Source organism: Gadus chalcogrammus, chromosome 18 (assembly GCF_026213295.1).
Source record: "Gadus chalcogrammus isolate NIFS_2021 chromosome 18, NIFS_Gcha_1.0, whole genome shotgun sequence".
Lineage (NCBI taxonomy): Eukaryota > Metazoa > Chordata > Actinopteri > Gadiformes > Gadidae > Gadus > Gadus chalcogrammus.
In genome coordinates, this window is record NC_079429.1 from 14,712,001 (window position 1) to 14,733,842 (window position 21,842).

Below are 21,842 nucleotides of genomic sequence, written 5' to 3' on the forward strand. Positions count from 1 at the left end.
CCGCATGAAATCGTACTCAATCCGTAATGCTAATAATCCAAACTGTCTCCCGGTACCCAACGAGGTACAAGTAGGTATCTGAGAAGAAGTTAAAATACGGACCGGGAGAGAGTGGGTTCGGCGCAGAATGTAGCGATTGCGGGGAGGAGACTTTACGCAGCGAAATGGTGGAGGACCGCTGCTGACAAAGTGCTGAACAAAGTAGGATCTCGCGAGACACAATCGAGCGCGGCAGTTCAATTGTGTTAATTTGATGCATCTTCTGATCAAAACCGAAAGGATTCAAGACACTATGAGATTCCTTTTGTTTGACAGTATTCAATATAAAGTAAAGTTTGAATTGTGATAAGTTGGGGTATTTAAACATTTGTATTTATCAATACAAACTCAAATATATTCCTGTAATTAGGCCTACTCTATGCATGTCATAGTTTTGATACACAGCCTACTAATATGCATCCTGGTATTCGCGTTATAATATACTTCCATATATTCTAACTATTTATAAAGAACAACTAACAACCATATTGGTCATTTGACTCAAGTTGTTTATCCTTACCGTTTTATCAGTGTTTATTTGGTGACGTTGAGGTAATGGTTGTCCGGTTTGACCTATTGTACCGTTAACAGTGCTTTTCATGGATTAAGTGTGTACAATTTTTAGCACAGAACTTTCTATGCAATGCACATTTGTAATTGTATTACCCCCTAATGTTGTCATGTGATGCATGGGAATTAATATATATCATTTTCCTCCATCAGATAATTTCACCACACATTATATTTCAATTCCAAACAAAATAAGAGCCACACAACTCAGTAAACAACAATTCATTTAATAATTAATATATGTGGTCTCTAGGGGAGGGGATTTGAAAGGTATAAAATGGTCATATTAAAATAATTGACCCATTGTCTTTCCTCCTCTCAGTATACCCACAGTCCAGTTGCCTTTTGACAGAAGACCTTACATTTCTGTCCTTGACGCAGGTGTCCCAACTTTTCCAATGTATATAACTTATCTTTGTGAACGAAACGTCTCTTGCTATTCACATAAAAGCCTCCCAAATGTAATGTAACACACCAACGCCACAGGCCGACCTCCCTCCTCGCACAACAGCCATGAGATCCTTGAAGAGGTCGCTGTGGTTCTGGCTAACCGTTCACCAGCGGTTCAGTTCTCCGTGGAAACGAGCTATTTGCATGATACTTTAATTACTTATGACTACCTCAGGAGAGGGTACTGATTGATACCTGAAACAATGACGAATAACATAACAGTGAATATATTTAATATTATTATTATAGAAGATAATTAATGTTGAGAATAATAATTACAAAGGCATTTTCACTATACTACTATAATCTGGTCCTGGCCATATACCAAATTAGAGGAGTGGGGAAACAGTTACTGGAAGTCCGAACCTATTGTGTGCACCCACACAACGCAACGACTTCATATTCGTCCTTGAAAACAGAGTGGAGGAGCTTCAATCACAGAAGTGGTCAAGTTCAGGGTGTGTATTTTGCAGGGTGAGGCAGAGAAGGTACAGATGTGCACTGAACTTTGTTAATTCATACATTTCAAGAGTAATTTGTCTTTACAATGATGAGACAAAAGACTTAAACCCAAACATCCCGTTACCACTGTATTTTGTAAGGCATCATCCGAAATACAGGATCATGATTTATGTAGAGGAGGGATTTAGAACATCCCGTAGAGTTTAAACAAGAAAAGGAGTAACCTTTCATGTGTTCTGAAAGTGCACACCCCTCTGGAAGAAATAATTGTTTTAATCCAACAGGAAAAGGCTTGCTTAACAAAGCATGGAAATGAGATTTACCTGTATAACTACTGTATTAACAGCCTATAAAATAAAAATACACAAGGATGCACAGAAAACATGTACCTTTAAATTGCACTGATAGAACTATTGGGAGGGGGATATTATTCCATGTCATTCTGAGTGTCACATGTCCCCTCCCGGGACCTGGTTCGGCCCCTCGGTTGCGACTGGACCCGTGTTTGGTTGTGGGTCTGGGCAGGCCGGGCGTTGCAGAAGCCCGTCACCAGGGACGACTACAGAGGATGGGGAAGGGAGGGAGGGGGGCAGGTTGAGAGCAGCACAGTGATCCTTATGTTTCCCTTGATCTCCAGTGTTGTGCCTGTACTATCTGGACTCCCCGTCTTTATGGGTGCTGTACAGAGTCATCTCGCCCGGCCCCCCCATTCTGGAGCCGCGGGGGGGCGTGGACGACCGGCTCGTCACCGAGGGAATGAGGGGCGGCGGCGCGCCCACCGACAGCGCCCCGACCAGACCGCCGGGGGTCTTGGTCAGGATGCCGTTGGACATGTGGTGCGGGTGGAGCTGCCCGAGGCGCGAGTACAGGCCCGGGTGGTGCTGGGGGCCGGCGGGGCCCCCGTGGGAGAGCGAGTGGGCCAGGAGGCCCGGGTGGAGCTGCTCCAGGTGGGCGGCAGTGGCGGCGTGGGACTGGCTTTGGAGGTGGCCGCCGGCCGAGAGGTGCGGGTGCGGGTGGGGGTGCGGGTGCATGCCAAAGTACCGCGCTCGCTCAAAGTCTTCCCTCAGGATCTGGGCTCGCTGCTCCTCGTCCATCAGCCCGCCGCCCGGGGGCCCCAGCTGGGGGGGCCGGTCAAAGTGGTGGGCCATGAGGCTGAACTCCTGGCGAACGGCGGCGGAAGAGGTAGATGTCTGAGGGTGGTGGGGGTTAGCCGCGGCCGCCGCCACGGCCGCCGCCCGCTCCGCCTCCAGGAAGCGCTGAGCGTGTTGGTGCTGGAGGAGGCGCGCCAGGTGGGGGTCCGAGCGCAGGGCGAGGTGCGGGTCCGAGCGCAGGGCCAGGTGGGGGTCCGAGCGCATGGCCATGGCCTCCCTGCGCTGCTGCTGCTGCTGCTGGGCGGCCAGCTCCCGCCAGGGGTCCCAGGTGAACGTGTGCGGGTTCTGCGACGGACCCTGGGGCGGGCCGTGGGCAAAGCGTTCCCCCCCTGGGCCCATCACCAGGCCCCCGGCTCCGGCGGCGCTCCCCAGGTAGGCCTCGATGGCCCTGGAGTGCTCCAGCAGAGACAGGTGGTGGTGGTGGGGGGGCGGGTGCTGCGTGGGGAGGGGAACCCCCGGGGTCGGAGTGAGGGACATGGACGAAGAGGAACCCGAGTTGGGCTGGTGGGAGCGGCTGTTTGGACGCTCAAACCCGTGGGGGTGGCCGTGGCCGTGGGGGTGTCCGTGGGGGTGGGGGTGTCCGTGGCCGTGGCCGTGGCCGTGGGACGGGGGCTGGTGCAGGGTGATGGGTATGTGCTCCGGCTCCTCTTTGCGCTCCTCTTTGACTTTGACGGGGGGCAGCAGCAGGGGGTGTTTGGACACGGGCGTGGGGGTCCGGTCGGCCTTCTTCCCGGGGGCCATGGGGAAGGGGTGTTTGGAGACGGGCGTGGGGGTCCGGTCGGGCTTCTTGCCGAGGCTCATGTTGGGGCCGGCGGCCGACCCGGAGGAGGAAGACGGGTGGGTGTCTCTTTGGGAGGAGCCGTGGGGGGGCTCGCCGTGGTGGCCGTGTCCCGCGGGGTGCGGGGGGCCGCGGGGGTACAGGTCCAAGGGGGAGGGCGCCGAGCGGTTGGAGGGCGGGGGCGTGGTGAGCACGGAGGACGAGGACGACCTGGGGCGCTCTTGGTCCGACACCAGAGAGGAGGGGCCGAGCGGCGGCCCCCTCGAAGACATCATCTGCATGGGGGGCCTCTTGTCGCCGTCCCGGTTGATGCTGCGTGCCAGCTCCTCGATGGGCCCGCCGCCGCCGCCCCCCAGCCCGCTGCCGTGACCGTTGAGGTGGGACACCGGGGTGCTGCTGCGGGGTTTGAAGGTGGGGGCGACGGGGGACATCCTCACAGGCTGCCGGCCGTACAGCATATTGTCTCTGCAACACAGTGACCACATGAGTACGGCATCGTTTCACAGCGCACACGTCTTTCCATTATTAGTCCTGATTACAGAAATAAAAGTCTTTCAATAGAGCTGTTTACAAGTTACATGGTCAATCCTAAAGCGCATGGAAGGTAAACGGCAGCACGTGGAGCTTTGCACACCTGTCTTTCTCATCCTTGATGTGAGGGACGTCTCTCCTGTCCAGCTCCTTGCCTCGGTCCCTCTCGTCCCGCTTCTCCGCCCCCTTGGCCCAGCTGGGACCCCCAGGGAACCCGGGCGGCCCGCCGTGCAGGCGGTTCCACGGGTCGTGGTGGTTGGGGTTGGACATGCCGCTGACCACACTGGCCGGGGAGTCCTTGTGGCCGAAGACCGAGCCACCTGCAGGGAAACCAAAACCGGGTCTCAGCACGAGGACCTTGCTCTTACTTATCCCCGGCCGTTTTACATTCTCATGTGCAAAACTAGAAAGAGGAGACGGCCTACAGGGCAGGGGGGCTGAAAGATACTGGAAGAGCTTGTCTATCTATGGGTCTGGAAGATAAGTAGGTGTCTATCAAGGCGGCAGTAGTGCTAGACTGACCCAGTGTTGGGCTACCAAGTCCTCCAAAGGCTCCAGAGCCTAGCGCTCCCAGTGGAGTAAAAGGTGGTGAGCGGCCATATGGATCTGAAACATACACACACCATAAGCAACTGGTTTATAATCCACTGATTTAGAAAGGGGTTTTAAGAGCAGCACATGTCAATATGTTAATTACACACACCATGATCTGGTTTATCATCCCATGATTAACAGCAGCAACAGAAAATTTATTATAGGCCTTAGCCTTCCCAACATATTAGAAAGAGGATAACCCTTTTGAAGCATGTGAGGCATCTAATGCACTTGAGAACAACAACCAAGTGTATATTTTATCCACGTTGACGTTAGTGTTCCTATTTTATCTTAAACTAATTGTTATACTTCTTAAGAATAAACAATACAGGAACGTTTTTTGCTTCAAAACAAAAAAGGCATGTAGAAGAAATCAAAACCGTGTGGGGTGAATCAAAGTGACAGATATGGTCACGGATACTGTCCACTGACGTGTCTTTTGGCGGTCGAGCATACCCAGGTGTGCAACTGGATTGAGGAAAGACGAGTGAGGCGTTGACGGAGGGATGAAAGGACTCGAGGACTGATGGACTCCACCTGGGCACCAGGAAAAAAGGGAAACATGATTCTCTTAAATCTGACCTCATTCATTAAGACAGCCAACAGAGATGCAAACACACAGTCAATAGTGCCGGACATGATGGTGGGTAAAGGATCAGTAAGAAATTCTCACATTTCTAATAACTACTGAAAAGTATTCAGTGTGCAAAGGAAACCAAAAGCCCCGCAATAATAACCAAAGCTATTCACTGCCTTCTACTCCCAAAAACACTTTGCTGTGCGCACATACACACGGACACACACCTGCTACGGTGAACAGACTGGCAGGTCTGGTGAGGTCATGTGACGGAGGGAGGCCTCCTCCCATGGGCCCCAGAGGGCCCAGGCCCCCGGCTCCAGGCATGCGGGCCAACAGCTCATTACGGAAGTCCAGTTTGTGAGGATCAGCCTGCATCAGCTGACACAAAGGAAGGAGGTGACTTAGGACAAATCATGGTCATCATGGATATCTTACCCGATTGAACAAGTTGTAAGAAAAAACGAAATCAACGAGGGCCCTGGCGTAAGCGTACGACGTGGAATAATTCAGACAGATCTGGTCAAAAAGTCCTAAATTAAAAGCTTTATGAAATATGCACCGTTTGCTTCCAATTGGATGCTGGTTAAGGTTTAGGGGATAGAAAGAAAGTCTACTAGCAAAAGAACAAAGCAATTACCTCATCTTCATTACATCAATTGTTACGTTTTATAAGATTTGTTTTCATTGGACAGCCTACCTTCACCTTCTTCTGGTGGCTTAGGATCATCCAGGCCACGTGAACATGCATAGCACACCATTTTCCCGGTTTCTGCAAAAGACGAAGGCCAAGCGTTACATGGAGTGTGAGTTGATTTGCAATTTAAAAGACATGCTAGAAGTCTTTGTACACCAAGTCGGTGCAAATGATCAGGGTTAAGCATTGCAATTAGTTTTCGGGTTTTGCTAACGTGAACATACTAGGTCCGTTCAATGAATGTTATTCGTAGAAAAAGAGACAGTGGCATCAGCGTAAAGATTAGACAAGGAGACGTACAAGCAAAGCCAGAGCAGAGGAAACAAAGATAGGCATGAAGTCTAGTTCTACAGAAAGACCCAATATGGTGGGCAAAGGCATTGATTAGACGAGCATTAGTCGATCAGAACGATAAGGAACAGGGTTAGTTCAAAGAGTGGGTGAAATGGTGGCCCCAGGACTGAAGGGATGTCTCGGGATTTCAAGTGTCCATCTTGTGCTTACATTACTGACTTTCAACGATGTCCCAAATGGATCAGTTAGCTACGAGAGAACAGAACCGTAAAAACCACTTAAACAAGTTTCATACCATTTCCCTTCTTATGTTTATGTAGCGACTGAGCTCATCTCGGTGCACATCATTAGCTCCAAGTCTCGGATGAAAGACCCATGAGATTCTGGTCTTGGATCAAGACAAGTAACTCATAGGACAACCTCCATATGTAAACATGATAGAGGGCCACATTCCCGTGCGAGTACATAGGACATAGAGGTCATCCTCACCCTGGGGTCTTTGGGCTGCAGGTGGTGTGGCACAACCCCCAGCCGGGCAGTCAGCTCAGGACCGGTTCCCTGAGGGACGAGAGGCTGTCAAGAACAGCACAACAACATCAGCACAGCACCGTCGGCCAGGCAGCCTACACGTATCCCCAACATACGTTTAGGGCAGCCTATGGAACAATACTTGACAGTCTAATGAAGATGCTGGCTATAAATAACTAGCAGTTACTATGTATCAAGTTGGTCTCACAGACTCACTGCTATTCATGTTAATGATTCACTGCAAGACTCAACTAAACATGGTCAAACAGGGTATCCAGGGTGTTGTTGAATGATAAATGATGTGTGTGCAACTCTGATACACAGAGAAAACACATCTTGGAATGTGGTCAGGTAGGTTAGTGGTTGGTGAGGTTGCATTAGGTGCCTTTGACCACCCCTCAATGAAATGTGAAGATCAGATGCTTAACAATAAACTGGGAATTCCCTTAATCATAATTTCATAGAGTAGGATCAACAGGAACATACTTTCTTGCTTGGTGTGAATGCGTTCTACTCTCAGATCTGCGATGCCCGTGTCAAGTGACAGGTTGTTCTGACGGCGTACTTCCTCATTGATAAAGAACGCTTGTGATTTCCAGGAGGACAGGACAGTCCTACTTACCTTTGGCTGGAAGGCTCCCTGCAGGGAGCTGAAGGGTCCGGTGGGGGGAATGACGGGCTGAATGCCAGGGACTGAGGGAGGGGGGTACTGTGGGAAGAACTACATCAGCCACAAGCACACACAGAAACATGACTTAGTCACCAGCAGGCTACACCTATCCCGCTGGCTTTATAGTAGGGCAGTAGGGCTTATGCGCTGGTTACTTTAAACCCCGTAATTCTAAACAGATGTATTCTGTTGTATATAGGGTAGCTTGCCTTGGTTTTTAAGTATGACTGCGATTTATGTTTTTTCTTTTTATCTACGAGCGATTTCTACATAAAACGATTTGAGTCTGGATTTGATTTTCTATCCCTGGTACTTCATCATAATGATACTTGAAATAATCCCATGGGAAACTCCCCTGCTATAACCCCCTCTTAACTTGGAGCTAGGAGCAGTGGGCATTCTCACAGGGTAGCACCCTGGAACCAACTCCAGGTGTTAACACACCACGGCCAGGTGTGGTACCCTGGCCTTGCTAATAGGCAGGGCAGGAGTGTTAACCAAGATGTAGTGCCCTTTACCTTTCTTTTGGAGTGTTCACTTCCCTTTTTTGGGGTGTTGGAGGAAACCAGAGCACCCCCCCCCCCCCCCCACAAACCCAGGACCTTCTAGTTGTGAGGCAGCAGTGCTAACCACTGTACCACCCTAAATCCCATAACGACATGAAATACTGACAAAATACTCACAGTGTGTCGGTACAAGCCCTCCATCTTGCCAGGATATTTATCAAACTGTAAAAGAGAGACAAAGGAATGTTTTCGTTAAAGGGAGCCACCATAATACAACCAGCTGGACCTTTGTCCCAGCCGGGCCCAGAGCCCCGGGAGCCAACAGGAAGGTTCTCCTCACCAGTGGCGGCGCCGTGGCCGTCGGGTGCAGGAAGGGCGTGAAGTGTTGGTGCGTGTGCGTGTGCTGGTGCTGGTGGTTGTGCTGATGGATCTGGAAGTTGAGGGGCGGGATGCTGGGCTGGTTCTGGGACGTCCTGCCGGAGGAGCTGGCCGAGGAGGTGGAGGTGGGCGGGCCGCCCGGCGTGGAGCGGCCGGCGGCGCCCGCGGCGTTGCCCTCGGGGCCGGGGGCGCTGCGGCGGCCGTCGCGCTCCTGCGAGGCCATGAAGTGGGGGTTGAGACGCAGCAGTTCCTGATCTGTAGAGAGAAAGCCATCGTACGGTGAGTTACTACGTCCACTACAAAACACTATGGCGGTCCATCATACAGTGAGCAGACGTTCACAGCACAAAGTGCACAGGTTGGACTCTTTCAGTGCTTAAAACCAGATGGTTCAAATAAAAACCAATAGACAATTATTTTTAATCTTTAGCCTGATTTTAACTATGCCACTGGTAAATCGTGGTACAATATGCAACTCATTAAAAGCTGGAATGCGCTTCATTCATGCCAGGCAGAGTGGCACTGGAGTTATAAAGTGCAAAGTCTAAAACACAGCTCTATTTTAAGCACCTTGACCACAAAATATGATGGACAGTACATTCAGGCCGGTTAGTGTTCGCTTTCCTGTTAAAACTTCACCGTTCTCTGCCCACACATGAACCGTTACCTAGATGCAAGGTATATGCTAGTCGGCTGTATAGCCTCATTCCACTCCAACGCTACCTTTCAAGACAAAGCAGCGAAAGGTTTCTGCCACACTATAGAGGCCCAATTCAAAATGTGTCGCTTGACCCGTTCCTGTTTAGTGAAACAGCTTTCCTTGAAAATGAACTGCCAAGGTCGTTGTTCCTCTTACTACTCTTGTGTTTGGCGACCAAGCGCTGCCTTAGATACATGCCCTCTGAATCACCAAAGCTCACGCTATGCCCAGGCCAGTGCTTCAACACACTCAGTGCTCCCCCTGTTAGAGCAGAGTGAGGACCCAGGCCCACACACTCAGTGCTACCTGTGACAGCAGAGGGAGGAACAAGGCCTAGGTCAGGGGGGCCTACGAGGTAGCACCGTGGTGAGTATAACAATGTTATATTTTAAACAACATTTTCTCAAAACACTGGTGATCACGTAACTCTTTCTGATGGGCTACTCTGAATGTGTACATTGGCAAGCAGGACATCATATCATACTCATAATGTTGTTGCAATGCCAAACATGCTAATCCAAACACATAGCACATTTTGGTGATATTTCACCAGCAGCTAACTCACGTTCCCTAAACCAATAAAATATTCTGTAAAGCCTGGCATGTAGCCTGGCATACAGCTTGGCCTTTCAGGTCCCTTCTCGGGTTGCCCAAGCTCAACATCAGAAAGAACAATGAAGCAATAGCATATATAGGACTCATCTGGTGAAGTACAGTTAACAGCATTGCAGAGGAGGCAGTGGATAGAGAGACGCAGGGGCTCCTACCTGTGGCATTAGCGTGTGCAGACACTTGTAGGAGAGGCGGAGGCGGAGGAAGGCCAGGTGAGGTGTACAGGGCCCCAGAGCCGGCTCGCGATGGGGGCCGCATAGGCCCCGACGATCCAGGGACCCTCATGAGGGGCATGGACATACTGGTGGAGGGAGTGGGCGGACGCATGAGGAAGGGTTTGTGTTTGGGCTGCGGAGGGCTGGGCCCTTGGCGGCTGTGCAGGCCGTTGCGTTGACTGGGTCGGTTGACCGAGGATGGGACCGCCATGTGGGGCTTCAGGCAGGAGAAGGGGGCAGAAGAGGTAGAAGAAGAAGTAGAAATAGGCTCCACGACCTCCAGGCTCCTCTCTTGACTGCGCTCCAGGCCCGACACCCTGGGGGTCACCATCAGGCGAGCGATGCCTCCACACCGGGGGGGCAAAGAGGGGCCGTTCTTGCCCATGGACGAGGCCAGGCTCACAGGGGTAGGCTCCATCACTAGAGGAAAACAGTGCAGTGCAGATTGTTAATTATACTTAAGCTTACATTGGGAACATGGGATTTAATTCCAATTAGAGATATATATACTAAAACTACTTTATAAGAATCATTATCATACAAACTGAATACTGGAGATGTGTCTGCAGGTCTAGGGAAACATGCTACTTCCTCTTGAATAAACTAGGGACAAAAGTCTCCCAGATGAAGAAACTAAAGCAAGAAGAGTTCCCTGGTCTTACCTTTCCTGGTACTGACTGTGAACACTGGGTCCATGTAACCATCAGAGGCCTGCAAGAAGAAACAACAAGGTTCAAATATACCAAATAGCAAGTCAATAAAATAAAGAGGATTTCTCATTATTAGGTACAACTTCCAGTCAACTGAACAGAGGAATAATTAAAGGATTGTATTGCTTTTAAGAGCCTAACACATTACAGCCATTACATCTTAAATTAAAATGTAATCAATTAAAGATTAGATTAAATACAAATTAAAATACACACCTTATCTCCTGAATCACTCTCAGTGTCACACTAAAAGAGAAAGAATGAAAGAATTGCATAATTAATGATGAACCATACAATACATAACATTAATTGGTATTTCTGACAATATGATCACAACACTGGAGGAGATAGCACAGGCTCGGAAAATCATTACGAAAACAAAAAAAATGCAGAAAGGCACTTACAATGTAGCCAGTCTCCAAAGAGAGTGCAGCGGCGCCCTGTAAAGAGGATACAAGGGTACAATTTTAAAGTCACAACCTATAGCAAAGTAAAGCACAACATTTAGTCAGGTAAACATGTCCATCTGCTTGCATTATTCAATTATTAGAAGGTTATTGAAGAGCAGCTTCCAGGACGCCAACCCTAGTTAATTAAAGCAGGGAAAGTATTTTGTAAAACTCTTACAATTTTAAACTCTACATTTTCTTAAAGCTAGGGTAGGCAATACATTTAAGAAGCCATTTTGTCATATTTCAAGTTCTCTTTACACCCCGAAAGAATCATTAATTCTGCCTGTAGCACACTTTATATGCCTGCAAAAACATAACAAAAGTATTAGGCTGCGGGCCATCTCTCCCGTTATTGTGAGTTTTCACGATGGTCACCCCTCACCCTCTCCCCTTGCAATGCTACTGGCCATCTTCTCTAGCTCTAGCCTTAGCTTACCCAAGTTTGTTTTTGGCCTGCGCGTGACTTGGGATAAAAAAAAAATACAGGTCTAGCTGTACTTCCAGGTGTACAAGAATGAATATAATGTTGCGATTGCTTTGCTACAGACTTTCTCCACACATTAATTAACTTGGGATGTCCCCCGGGCACTTCGCTCTACACCAGGATGTGAGCCATTAGTTGTTTACCTTTGTAATTTCATCTAGCATTTTAGAAGCCACATAGAGCTAGCTACTAAAAAATGTCATAAAGAAGATGCCATAAGATCTTGAACAGCATTGAGGCTTTTTTGTATATTATTTTTGACAATCTGATTTCCTGTCACATCAGTCTCATCCTCAATCATTATGTATAATGTACAGTCAGTTAAAAGTAAGAGGAAGGAACCAATGACGAAGCAAACCAGGCTGCTTAAGACTACATATTAGTGTTATGGCTAGACCCTTAAAACACCAAGAGCAGTGACTAGTGCAATGTCACATATATGTGGGATGGAAATCTTGCATACTTGGCAAACATAATAGTGTGATCTATGGAACCCCTTGCACAACCAGCTATATGAACAGAACAGATAATGAGTCAGATGCTGGTTCTCAACAATATGATGTGGTTGCAGCACCTTCACATCCGTCTTTCTCCTCTTCTTTCTATTCGTGCTCCAGCAACTATGGGAGAAGCTGGGCGGGCCGCCTTCATCGGGCTCCGAGAGGGGCCCTCCACCGTTCTCCTCCGGCCCTCGCTTCCTCTTCCTCTTGTTGCCTCTGCCCATCAGCATAGCGGCACGCTGGGTGGGCTTCAGAGAGCAGTCCATCTGGGGAGAGGAGACAGAGAGGGTTGAGGGTCAGAGGACAGAGGGAGGCCTGGTTGTTACTTGGTCCTGACATGGTTGTAGTGCAAAGTGGACCTTTTGGATGCAGTGTATTGAAGATATGAACCATACAAGCAGAGGCATAAAACATCTTGGTACAGTCCATTTTATCCAAGCATTAATCCACGAATGGCGTGACACCTGACTAAAAGGTGAAAGCACGATGAGAAAAGATCTATGAACAATGTGTGAAAGGGAAATTCCAGCGTCAGTGAGATCACTTGTCTTCTAATTAAAGGGAGTAGTCATATTTCCTGATAATGAAAGGGGAAAATACTAAAATAAAAAATAAGATACTCATTTCTCTTTTTTTTCTTTCTTTGAATACACTTTCAAACGTCTCAAACTAATAAATTCTCAAGGCCGAACCTGAAATGGTTTCAGAAAAGAAAAGAGCATTGGTTTTATCAATTTTCTTTGGCGTTTTCCCAAACAACCTTTTGACATTCCTCCACACAGTATTCATTTATTGGTTTGTTTTGCCGGGCAGGTCTGGTTACATGTCATTCGATTTTCCTAAGTATCCAACTGAGACACACCGTATCAACCAACAGACATCATGAAACAACACCATTGCCCATGTTTAAGGTATTAGTTATCCAATCTTTAAGGATATTCAATGTTTGGGAGAAAACAGTTTGACTTCATCTGGGGTAGTTCTTTTTTCTTGAATGTCATAAATGTAATATCAAAACACATACTTAAAGTAATAACCTTATTCCTGATACCACGAAATAGAAACCCAGCTTGACAATATGCCAATCCTTTGTTGTGGCTTTCAAATTACTGTAATGTGACTAGTCACTAGACTAAGCATCACACTTCATACTTGACTGTACAAGACTACTTATTTTTGGTTATTATTTAAATATTGCTAAACAGATAACGGTCTTATGACGAAATCTCATGAATCTGATTATTTTGATGTTTGCTGATAAACTATGGCTAATGGCATCGTTTCAATACACAGTATTTAGCCACGGTCTTAAAATGGTTTTAGATTCAAGGGATGTGATCACAAATATATCTCTTGTTCTAGTTTATAGGTCAACTTGTTGCCTCAATGGTGAGGAACTTTTCACTGAGCATAGCATGGAACAATGCAGTTCCTACTCAACCCTATATATATATATATATATATATATATATATATATATATATATATATATATATATATATGAATAATAGAGAAGATGCTGTCTTTCTTTTTGGTCCTAATTTTTTCGTTGCAAAATGTGGATGAAAACCGAACCTTGATTTGAATATTTTGTCCTTTATCTACATGAATGTTTACCCACGGAAATCCAACTATTAAAATGTTAATACACAAGTTAAGTATATGATGATGAACGAAACACTGAAAACAAATATTTTGTATGCAATTAGCTAAATATGCATGCAATTTAAGTATCTTTGCTATGGTAAAATTAAATATTAACAACGTTCCCTTAAGTGGGACAGGTAACGCTAGTTAAAGTGCTGAACTCAAACCACTTATTTTAATGGCATGTTGCTCTACACTGCAGCTCATTTGCATAAGATTGCACTGCTATAAATTTGTTTCACATGGAAAATGATGCATCAGTGCCGCCTATGTTGATTACTGCCATGCAGAATGACTTCCTGTGCCTGTCGCAGAGTTTGTGGAGGATAGTTTGGGTTTAACCGTGTAGTAGTTGTATTAACTAGTCAGGACTTGCTTTTGGTCATTTAAACAATATAGATCACTGAATAACTGCCTGTTACAACCCTTATATATATATATACTATAATACATAATATATTCTACAAATAACTACATACTTAATCAGCACATGAGCTTATTAGCACATGTAAATACAGACAATGGAATAACTGTTCAAGAGTTGTGCAAAAGGGTACAGCGTGCAGTTACTATACTGAACCAGGGGAGCACCAGACGCTGGTAACATTTGCACGGTTGGCCCTCTTAAAGCACAATACTTGGTGAAATAATGCAGGCCGGAGACATCAGCTGCCTCAGAGGCATACTGGTCTTCCCCCAAAAGGAACGGCTGGATAATAAAAGGGGTGCTCTGCAACAGCTTAAAAATCGCCGTAGGTGATTACCTGATCAAACACCAAATCAAGTTTGCATTGCACACAATTTCCTGTCATCTATAGTAAACTCCAATAAAATACAATGCACCCTACAAGACCGGCGTGCTATCAGGTGCATCAGTGTATCGCTTGTGAATTTACCTCCAAGGCCTCGAAACTGATGAAGCTCGCAATAGCGAAACCGTCGATGAGGTCTTCCTCGCATGACATCGATTCCCTTTTCCTCCGACGAGGAGGCCTGTGTCTTCCAAATCCGGGTCGGCATTCTCGTCCACCGGCACCAAGAACCGAGTTTGTTCCACAAGCTTCACGTTCAGAGCCCGAGGACAGGGATGTGGCTCGTTGTTCAGCCAGGTCGACTCTTCTCCTCTGCCGTTCCCTGTCGCGCTGGGAACGAGACCGTCGGCTCTGCCTGAAACCACTGCTTCGGCTCGGACCCTCCATGTTAAAACCAACCCTTTATTTCCAATCACTCCGAAGGCACTTAATTTCAAGTCCTGGTCCGGTCAAAGGCACCAAACCGCAAATGAACCACCACCACACAGGCCCTCCGAGGAGCCTCTGTTTAAAATGGCGTTTATAGTACCAGTGTCTATTATTTAGAATCCTCTGAAAACAGTATTTCGGCATCGATGCCTTTCTTACGCCGAATTTTGTGTGTCATTTCAATATAATGCAGATAAGAAAAATAAGGTATAGCGAAATTCATAACATGTTCATGACATGCAGAAATGTCAGGACATGGCTGATTGTGTCTCGTAGAAAGCTAACGCTAGCTAGCTAGCTAGCTAGCTAGCTTGCGAGCAAGGACTTCAGCCGACAACCAAATGTACGTATGTAAACAAAAAGAAAAGTCTGCCGTACTGACAAAACAACACAAATTAACAGTAGTTATATTTTCAAATCTAGCTTTCGTTTACCTCAGAATTATTAAATGACACCCGTTATTCTATAAACTCCACCACTTCACCCGGCTTTGACAAAATAATTTAGGGAATTAGCCAATCGTTAACGTTAGCCAATTAGCGAGGCCAATAACCCAGATCTCCGACGCTAGGAAACAAGCCACCATGATACGCGATTTCATGAATTGTAAATGATAGGATGCGATTTGGGTTGTCTCCAAATAACAAGTAAAGCTCGCCTGCCAGAATGAAATATCCTGTTGTTCCGACAGTTCAGTCCAGACTCCTCGGATTAGGTTGTTCCCTTCGTGTTTTGCCTGTTAGCCAATTAGCCTTAGCATGTCTATCACCGCGATAACAATATATTCAGCAAACTTCGTAAGAATAAAAGTATTCTTGAGACAGTTTTGAAAATACAGGTAGCAAGAAGAGCAATCTCGTTAATTGGTGATTCGCAGCAGCGTGGACAGGCTCCACTGTCAAAATGCTAGGCCGATGCGAATGGTCGGATTCGCACCACATCAAAAGAAAGACGTAGCGTTAGTGTTAGCACTCTTGCTAACTAGCCGAACGGGCAGTTAGAAGGCTAATCCAAAAACAACATTTTGGGGGAAAAAGGGCAAGTTTATATCAGAACCGGTCAGCCCAATAGACCCGGCTTGTCGCTCCTTCACGCAAGAAAATGATTTCCTTCCACCTCCATCATAAAGAAAATATTTAAGGCCCGCATTTCAAAGCCTCGGTCTTGAGTTCCATACACAAGGGTGTCGGCCAAGCCCTCATTGGGCTGGGCAACTCCTACATGCAGCCTTCACTGTGTAATCCAATGTTTAGAAGAAGTTGAGGGTACTCGGCGACGTCTTCATGAAATGTATAGTATTCCTAATCCAGTCTGCCAGTACACAAATAGAAAAGCAGTACGACTTCAGTGCTGCCTCTCTTTAAAGATCCCGAATAATTGGAAAATGTATCGCGAAAATGTACAGACACAACCCCTGTCAGCCGTGCAGTGCATTGTGTGCGTGATTCTTCTTCCTCCCTCATGATAGTATGAATTTGTAAGCATATGTAGTACATACTGCCACCAAGTGGAATTTGTTAAAACTGCCAAGATCAACCGAACTGATCAGTACGTAAAATAAGGAAAACTATCTCAGACCTCGTATGACGTTCGTGGGCTGTTAACGATTGATGATTTCCCCTAACAGCATTTTAACCGTATTGTGGACTGCAGTACATATATTGCTTAGATTCAACTTATACATTTGACTTAAAGCTGCAGAGATACATTATACATCCTACAACTCTGCAAAACATTAATTCAAAAACATACCCAACTCCTGTATTTGTTTTTTTTTCCTTTAATTTACAGTCATTACATCAATGAGGATTTATATAGCCTACATTCAATATTTATACAACATGGATGGATAAAAAAAAAACTAGAACTGAAAATCCAGACATACATCATGCCTGTGTAGGAACTTGCTTATGTCGTCCATCATGACCCACTCCCGAGAGTCCTGTGTGACAGCAGCGAGTGCAGCAGAATGCCCGTTGCTACGGACACATTCAGAGACTCTATACCCGGGATCAGTTGCCTAAAAGGTGGGATGGTAAGGATGGTTTGACAATGAGACAACAATTTTTGTGACATACCCTCCCCCTCTCCACCCATTAACAACAATGTAGGTTTGGTAATCTGGAAATCCGAGCAGCGAGTAACCACAGTGGAACACTCCTCTGTTAGAGCTCCCATGGTGCCAACCACATGCCAACCCTGTGATACTTTCAACTCCAGCATTTTCACAAGGCTTTCATAGCAATAAATGTCCATGACTTCCATTGCACCTGAACTAGCCTTGCTCACTACTGGTGTCAATGGGCAGCTATTGTGAAGACCGGTGACCACTCTGTCTACACCAAGGAAATAGGCTGAGCGCAGAATTGCTCCAAAGTTCATGGGATCTTGAATTCCATCCAGCACAAGCCAAAGTGGTAAAATATCACTTATTTTGACCGATGGGAAGGCCGTCTCCTCTGTAAGAAAACTCAGTGGACTGGCCTGAAGACATACTCCTTGATGAACACGCCCAGTAGAAATCCGGTCCAGATGCTTTTTAGTTACTCGTTTGATCTGCACTCCTCGTCTGTGAGCCTCCTCACAAACCTTTATGACAGAGGTCCTGCGAGAAACGTCGCCCTCTTTCACTAAAAGTCGGAAGGGCTTTCTTCTTCCAATGGTTAATGCCAAGAGACATGGAGAAATACCAAAAACGACATCATAGTTTCTTTCTTCCTTGGCATCTCTTGTTACTTTCCCACGTACAGGCTTTTCCGAATAGGCAGTAAAGTCTTCAAAACTTAACTTATGAAGATCTTGTGCTCTGCAATCTTCTTGAGGTCTTCGCTCAAATGGCTTACCATTCTTTAGAGCTTCACTTTGGGTACGATGCTGTTGATATTTACCCTCAGACCGCATTTGGCCCTGCGACCCATTGGATACAATCTTCTTGCTACACACATCATTACGTTTTGGCACAGGTGGTATGGCGCAGTCCTTGGAACACAGAGGTTTACTTGCGACATGGTAAAGGGCAAATTGAGGGCAAATCACTTGCTTTCCCCAAGAAGACTTGAGCACGTTACAGCAGTGCTTAGATAGCCATCGTTGTTGACACGCAATATTCCACAAGCCCATGCTTGCAATTGGATGTCATTGAATTAAGGCGTTCTGGAAGAACCAACTTGTAAAATTGCGTGTCCAATCTTTCCACTATCCTTCAGCAAGCTCAATAAATAACGCTGCCCATGTTCACTTAGCACTTTAACAAACGTGTTTTTTTACCGGCGTCTAACCATTCCTCGCATTACAATAGCCGTCCATGACTAATGACATGTGCACTCCCTTCGGAAATACAGCAGCTATTTATATGACGTCACGTCCGGGATCTGGAGCCACCTTGATACGGAAGTGTACCATTAAAAAAAAATACACCTTAAAAACAAATCGGGTTGAAGGCAACCTTTACGCATCTAGATTACTTCGTTTTTGGTACCTCGCTCATCGGTCATCGAGTTAGACCACATCTGCTTCAAGGTAAGAACAACACAAGCCGTCTTTTATAAGTCAGACACAAGATTGGCGTTTCTTAGTGTAGCTAGCCTTACCGAAGGGAGAGGAAAACAAACGTACGATAGTGAACTATCGTTAGGCCTTGTGGACATTTATTATTGAATAGTGAAACTAGTCCGAGTCGTTTAATACTTGAGGAAAACTTAAACATGACAATGTTGTGTTGATTGTTAAAAAAATCTGGGCGAATCTCAATAGGTAAACAGCTGAGTCATTTTACTGTAAATCAACCTGAATAAAGATAATGATTGTCTATATTTTTCTTTAATCTATCTATCTTTGTCAACGTCAAAATAAATGATCAAGATCCTGTTTCAAGAACTAGTTTGTATCTTTCTTTAACAGTTCATATGCGAAGATGATACACCTTTTTAATATCGCTATACTTAGTTTCTTGTCATGTGACCTCTAATATTTATGCTCGTACTTCAACTATCTCCCTTGTCTTATTTTAAAGATGGACTTCCTTTTCGGGTCAAGAAAGACCCCAGAGCAGATGCTGAAACAGAATCAAAGGGCACTAAATAGAGCGATGAGAGATCTGGACAAAGAACGTCAAAAGCTGGAGCAGCAAGAGAAGAAAATCATTGCTGACATTAAGAAAATGGCCAAACAGGGACAAATGGTAGCGTAATAGTTATGTTCCCAGTTTATTCGGGGTAAAAAGGAATGAGTATTACATTGTGACACAATTCAAGTTATTGAGTTTTGTTGCTTTATTGGTTGTTATTGCAGGATGCCGTCAAGATAATGGCTAAGGACTTGGTTCGCACACGGCGCTATGTCAAGAAGTTCATAATGATGAAAGCCAACATCCAGGCCGTCAGTCTCAAGATTCAGACACTCAAGTCTAACAACAGTATGGCGATGGCGATGAAGGGTGTCACAAAAGCCATGGCCACCATGAACCGCCAGGTCAGTTGTTACTTATTTGTTTGAGTTCTGTGGCTGAGCTTTGAAAGAGAAAAGCATTTAGGTTTCTCATTTAAGATGATCCACAGGTTATTACAAATACTTGTATTAGTGTATTCATTTAAATTTGAATTATTCTTCCCAGCTCAAACTGCCTCAGATCCAGAAGATAATGATGGACTTTGAGCGACAGAGTGAAATCATGGAAATGAAAGAGGAAATGATGAACGATGCGATAGATGACGCGATGGGTGATGAGGATGACGAAGACGAGAGGTGACGGATTGAGAGATGTCCTTTTTTAGTGCTAGCACATGATCCCAACACCAAATTCTACAAATCATTAATTGTGTTCTGTTTCATGTACAGTGACGCCATCGTGTCCCAAGTGTTGGACGAACTGGGTCTCAATCTGTCAGACGAACTTTCAAGTAAGAAAAACATTATCGTGTTCTTGCCAAATGACTGGTATACAATGTACATTGTGTCATAAAGTATTACATTGTGATTAATATATTTTCACACATTTTGAAATGTAAGCACGCACATGATGATCCTTCTTCCCATCGTTTGCTTAGGTCTGCCCTCTACGGGAGGGAGCCTCTCAGTGGCCGGCGGGAAGAAGGTGGAGCCCCAGGCGGCCCTGGCCGATGCAGACGCAGACCTGGAGGAGAGGCTCAACAACCTGCGGAGAGATTAAACACGGGGAACCTGTCAATTAACGAGCACTTTGGTTCCTGGTTTTTAACAACACACAACAAAGGCTAGTGTTAGTAAATGGTAAAATGTATAATAAAAAAAAAAGAAGGTATATGGCTTTTTGTGGCGGCAGATTTACATTGTGTGACGTGTATCTTTTATCAACACACAATGTGGTAATTTCTGAAGGAAAAATATTGCGCGTGTGCGTGTGAACACTAGCTTCCATTTGCATGACTTCTTTTGACCATTTTATTAACACTATCTGGAAACCCAAAGTTGAGAGTAGGTAATGCTGCATCAGTTACCATTTGATAAGTTTCACATACTGCACAATTTGTACCTCAGACTAGTTTCCATGAATCATTGTTGAATAGTATATGTAACAGTGTATTGTTGGTCTATCTCCTTTTTGTATTTTTTATTTAGCCTTTTATGCTTTTCATAGCAGCACAAATTTGGACCGGGACAGACATAGGTGAGGATGGTACAGCAAATGTTTAGCAGAAGAAATTTAATCAGCCTTGGGGTTTTCTTAATAAATGGCTAATCAAACATACATATTGAAATTATGCATTGAATGGATTTCACCCTCACCGCAAGGTGCCTGGTACATAAAACCATTTTAATCGTATTAGTTCTGTTCAATAACCGATGAGGTCATGTTTATATATTTGCAAAATGGTGTCCCTTTTTCTTCTTTATTCAATAAACGTTTCCTTTTCAAGGGTTGGTTGGACTATTTATGTATCGTTAAACCATAGCAAGATGTAAAGCAGTGCTAAGTGTCTTGACGATTTAAAATAAAGTGTCCTGGTTAAATTTCCTTTGGGGAATTGTTTTCCAAATATATTTTCTGTTCATATACAATCCAGCAGTAGGTGAAGATTCTTGGAAACCTAAAATCGTATAGACATAACATTTTATTCCAAAACATTCAGAACTTTCAAAACTCAATTATTTCGCCAACATACATTCATAACGGAACGATATTTAAAGAACTTGACAATTACAACATTAAATAATAAAAAAATAACAGCCATGTTCTATGTACAGTTCTTCCTTGAAGCTATGTACAGACCATTCTATTGTTCCAAAATGATCCTAAACACGTTTAGTTATGTTAGAGGCGAAACACCGCTATTCTTATTAGTTGAACAGTAAAAAGGCAAAACAGCCAGAGAAGTATCTGGGTGATTGTACTGGCAGCCTCTTCGAGCAAACTGGGGAACAAGCCTACGTCTACAGCTAAAGAATGACTAAGTTTTTTTCTAAACTGGTACACTTGAATTTTGGATAATTGCATACTTCAGAGACCAATGCATACATACGTAGCATAATTACTCCACAAAAGCATTGGCTTAAACGAAAATATCAGGAAAAAAACTTCCAGCGCCCAGAACACATGCGCTCAAAACCCTAAAACACATTTTATTTTCTTCCAGTGAACAGAGTTTACACTCCATTCAAAGATATGTCATGTTATCAATCAGGAACTGGTCAGCTCTAAAGGAGCCCATGCAATTTCACAGGAAACCAAGCAAATTACATAAAATAAGAACCAGAGACCCATAGGGTGATGGGTCAAATTTGCCACCTGTCTCGTATGGCGAGGTTGGACCAGCCTTTGTTTTCAGCAAGTCAACTGAAACAAAGCATCTTACATGCTTTGTTTGTTATATTCTGTGTCTTAACCTTGTGATATAATTTATTTTAATTTCTGGACATGCAAAGCGCGGACCACAATTCGTTCGACATTACAGTATATGCTCATTAATGTTTTGTTTTGTGTTGTGCGAGCACAACAAATACTATCCTCACTGTACATACAGAACGTTACAGTCCAATTTAGTTTTTCAATGAGGCAGTCAATAGAGTTGGTAAGTGTGG

The 21,842-nt window shown here is 45.2% G+C and overlaps 3 protein-coding genes across 3 annotated transcripts; 1 reads left to right on the plus strand and 2 right to left on the minus strand.

Moving 5' to 3' along the window:
* Positions 1-10,908: 10,908 nt before the first annotated feature.
* Positions 10,909-14,744, minus strand: fbrs (fibrosin). Its single transcript, XM_056577667.1, has 2 exons — positions 14,442-14,744; positions 10,909-12,164 (listed from the first exon to the last, which is right to left on the minus strand). Exons 1-2 carry the CDS (start codon positions 14,742-14,744, stop codon positions 11,790-11,792), a joined length of 678 nt encoding a protein of 225 aa, XP_056433642.1. The 3' UTR covers positions 10,909-11,789.
* A 1,962-nt stretch (positions 14,745-16,706) lies between these two features.
* Positions 16,707-17,906, minus strand: mrm1 (mitochondrial rRNA methyltransferase 1 homolog (S. cerevisiae)). Its single transcript, XM_056577666.1, has one exon. The coding sequence runs from the start codon at positions 17,904-17,906 to the stop codon at positions 16,707-16,709; it is 1,200 nt and encodes a 399-aa protein (XP_056433641.1).
* A 239-nt stretch (positions 17,907-18,145) lies between these two features.
* On the plus strand, positions 18,146-20,511 carry chmp2a (charged multivesicular body protein 2A). Its single transcript, XM_056577668.1, has 6 exons — positions 18,146-18,305; positions 18,799-18,966; positions 19,077-19,256; positions 19,399-19,529; positions 19,623-19,684; positions 19,832-20,511. Exons 2-6 carry the CDS (start codon positions 18,799-18,801, stop codon positions 19,951-19,953), a joined length of 663 nt encoding a protein of 220 aa, XP_056433643.1. The 5' UTR covers positions 18,146-18,305; the 3' UTR covers positions 19,954-20,511.
* Positions 20,512-21,842: the final 1,331 nt, after the last annotated feature.

What these genes read in the sequence shown, in the direction of transcription:
- mrm1 (XM_056577666.1), bottom strand. Translation starts at nt 17,906, where the DNA reads ATGGGCTTGTGGAATATTGCGTGTCAACAACGATGGCTATCTAAGCAC.
- chmp2a (XM_056577668.1), top strand. Translation starts at nt 18,799, where the DNA reads ATGGACTTCCTTTTCGGGTCAAGAAAGACCCCAGAGCAGATGCTGAAA. An exon ending in TGGCCACCATGAACCGCCAG is followed by an intron (nt 19,257 to 19,398) that starts GTCAGTTGTTAC and finishes TATTCTTCCCAG; the next exon opens with CTCAAACTGCCTCAGATCCA. An exon ending in GAGGATGACGAAGACGAGAG is followed by an intron (nt 19,530 to 19,622) that starts GTGACGGATTGA and finishes TTTCATGTACAG; the next exon opens with TGACGCCATCGTGTCCCAAG.
- fbrs (XM_056577667.1), bottom strand. Translation starts at nt 14,744, where the DNA reads ATGGAGGGTCCGAGCCGAAGCAGTGGTTTCAGGCAGAGCCGACGGTCT. An exon ending in TCAGTTTCGAGGCCTTGGAG is followed by an intron (nt 12,165 to 14,441) that starts GTAAATTCACAA and finishes TCCTCTCCCCAG; the next exon opens with ATGGACTGCTCTCTGAAGCC.